Raw genomic sequence first — 3,306 nt, forward strand, 5'->3', positions numbered from 1 at the left:
AAAGATGACCGTTAGTGGCCACAGGGCCGAACCACGCCCCTTAGCTGTGATATAATGAGCATATACCACGGCCTGTCGTGAGCTATTGCTTAATCATATTGCAGTATCAGTTAAAATATTCAAAATTAGATATTTTTTCTAAAATGTGCAGCCATATAATTGAACTCCTATTGAACCATATATAAGGGTTCAGCTACTTAAACTGTTATTCCTCTGACAGAAACGGCCAGCTGCTGACTTCACCGACCCTCTTGCCAACAAGAAGCCCAGAATATCCCACCTGGCCAGCAAGGCTGCAACAGCCCCAGTGAACGGCAAACTGAGCTCCTCCAACGGGAGAGTGGAGACGGGCAACGGGAGAGTGGAGACGGGCAACGGGAGAGTGGAGACGGGCAGCGGCAGAGTGGAGACGGGCAGCGGCAGAGTGGAGACGGGCAGCGGCAGAGTGGAGACGGGCAGCGGCAGAGTGGAGACGGGCAACGGGAGAGTGGAGACGGGTGCAGCGCCGGCAGCAGTGGCGGTTTCCATGGCGGACAGCGGAATGACGTCCAGCTCCCAGCAGCTCACGGTGCTAGACATCCCTCGGCCTTTCGAAGCACTGTCAGATGTCAGCAACGACTCCAGCCACAACGGGAGAGACTGCGACTCTCAGGAGACCGCCATGTCCGAGAGGCTCAGCCAACCGCCGCCTTCGCTGTTCACTGCCTCAACAACGCTCACGGCGCCCAGCATAGTCACATCATCTCCGGGACACGCGGGCCCGGATGTCCCCCGGGACAAGAGTCCTTCAACCTTTATCAACAAGTCCAAGAAGAAGTCAAAAAAACATAAAGACAAGGAAAAGAGCAAAGACAAGGAAAGGGTGAGAGAAAAGGGGAAGGAGAAGAAGAGTCGTGGGGAGCGAGTGCAGCTAGTGCCTGAGCCGAAAACTGCCTGTGACATGAGCCCAGCAAACCTCAAAAGCAACAGTATTCCACACAAAAGCACAGGTGGGAGCAAAACACACACACACCCCACACCCACCTTCTTATTTTCTACCAAATCCAGTTTCACAGAAAGATATTTCTGAATAAAAAGTACTACTTTGTATGTGGATGAACAACACTTAGTCATCAATGTGAGTAGGTGATGTGTCATGTGACCAGTATGTGACTCACTGATTAAACGGAGACCCTGCTGTTCATCTTTATGCCTTCAATAACCCCAAATACACTCGTGTGAATCCAACTGGAGCCTTACATCTTGAGAGGATATTGTTGTAAACAATAACAATAAAAACCATAATTATCTTTTTGCAGGGTAGCTTTTCCACGGCAGATTTCACACAGACGCGGCTTATTCAGATGAATGCCCTTTTATAACGAAGTGTCTTTGTTTCAGATCTGAATGGGATGTGCAACAGTACCAGTATTCCTACGTCATCACCTGAGGTGCCAGACTATTTATCGTGAGTATTTAACGCAGTTGTTTTCATTTTGACAGTTTTAGTCTTTTGAAGTTAATGAATTGTTTCATTGTTTTGTGTCGGTACCTCTCATAAAGTCTCCCCTCTGAAATAATACATTGCGAACCCAACTTCTTTTGGAAATAAATATTGCCACAAACCTTTACAGAGGGGCAAAACACAACTTGAAATGGGACCTAATTAGCTCCGACGAAGGGTGGGATTATATGGATTAGGGCTGCAACAAACGACTAATTTGATAATCGATTAATCTATCGACTAATCGACTATTCGGACTATTACTGTATGCCTTGCACAATTTCTCAAACGCTCTTATTTAGCCATCAACTTTTAGATTTAGCTTGAGGTTGTTTTAGACATGTGGAAACTAACAATGAAGACAATAAAGATGAATACTTGATTCAAAAATACATATTAAATTAACTAACTAACACATTTTGAACAAAATTAACATTGCTTTTTATTTAAATTAAATAAATAAAATTTCACATCAAAAGAAACAACAGTGTTTTAACAAATCGTATTAAATAATGTGATGACAGAACTGTAAACAGAATAGCTGAAATTTCAACAAAATAAATAACTCAGTTACCTCTAATCATTAACCCATGTTTGTATAATTGAGTTAACTCCGTGTGTTGCTGCTAGCATACATAACACCTGACGTGGAAACGTTACTCGTGGATGGGGCTACAGAGCTGCTAGAAAGACAGTCGAACCCGGTGCATTCCTCCGTCTGAATGTGGTGCACTTTTGCTAAATGTTTAGACAAATTGTTCGTGTTACCGCCCTTACATGCTAAACTCTTATTGCACTTTTGGCAACGAGCATTGTCCACATCGAGACGGGTAAAGTTTAACCACACCTCGGAGCGCGTTCTCTCCGCCATCTCCGCAGTGTGTTGCTGCATGTTGCAGCCGCGTGTGTGTAAACTGCCCCGCCCCCTCGCTCACAGACGGGGGAGAGAGATCTCGTCTGATTGAAAATACATCATAGACGCATTTGTTTGTCTTTTTGCATATTAGAAACGAGTTGGCGACACTAAGACTGCGATATAATGTTTTTATAGCAATAATGCATGACATATTTTTTAAATGTCCATCATCCAATACAAAATGAAGAGTGTGTTAAACTCAGAATGTCAATATCTGGTCCCACACAAACGCCTAAGCAACCAGCCAAGATACAAATTACTGGCTTTTTCTTTTTCGAAATCAGTCCCGTATGACAAAAAGTTAAAAATGGATAGAAATCACGGCTGCAGTGACTCAATACATTGCCAAAGACATGGCCCCAGTCAGTGTGGTAGAAAAGCCGGGTTTTCAAAAACTTGTGAAGACACTTGACCCAAAGTATAACTTGCCTGGTCGAAAATATTTTGCGGAGAAAGCTCTGCCAGCCTTGTACGTTGAAGTGAGAGAAAAAGTGATAAACCAGCTTACAAATGTGACCCACTTCTCTACGACTACAGATTTGTGGTCCAGTAGAACCTGTGAGCCATATCTCAGCTTGACCGTTCATTACGTCGACAACTGGGAGTTGAAGAGTGCATGCCTCCAAACGTCCTTTTTCCCGGAGGATCACACAGACAAGATAATAGCGCAAGGTTTACAAGAGGCTCTCCTGTCATGGAACTTACCAGAGGCTTGTCAGGTTAGATAACGGGAGTAACATCGTGGCTGCACCTCGCAATTGGTGAGTAGGCTATCTGTCTGCCTGTTTTATTTTTTTAATATCAGCGATGTTACAACCATACTTGTCAACCCTCCCGATTTTCGCAGGACACTCCCGATTTCATTGCCCTCTCCCGGTTTCCTCCCGGGGTCATATTTCTCCCGCAT

General features: G+C 44.5%; 1 protein-coding gene across 1 annotated transcript; it reads left to right on the plus strand.

The window, feature by feature from the left end:
• Positions 1-210: 210 nt before the first annotated feature.
• On the plus strand, positions 211-1,447 carry LOC104968303 (RNA polymerase II elongation factor ELL-like; the record flags this gene model as incomplete). The annotated part of the gene is made up of 2 exons (XM_010797882.1): positions 211-989; positions 1,381-1,447. Coding segments are annotated over exons 1-2 (530 nt in total), but the record flags the coding sequence as incomplete, so codon positions are not given.
• Positions 1,448-3,306: the final 1,859 nt, after the last annotated feature.

This window comes from Notothenia coriiceps, unplaced genomic scaffold (genome assembly GCF_000735185.1).
Source record: "Notothenia coriiceps isolate Sejong01 unplaced genomic scaffold, NC01 NC01_scaffold00038576, whole genome shotgun sequence".
In the NCBI taxonomy this organism is placed as follows: domain Eukaryota; kingdom Metazoa; phylum Chordata; class Actinopteri; order Perciformes; family Nototheniidae; genus Notothenia; species Notothenia coriiceps.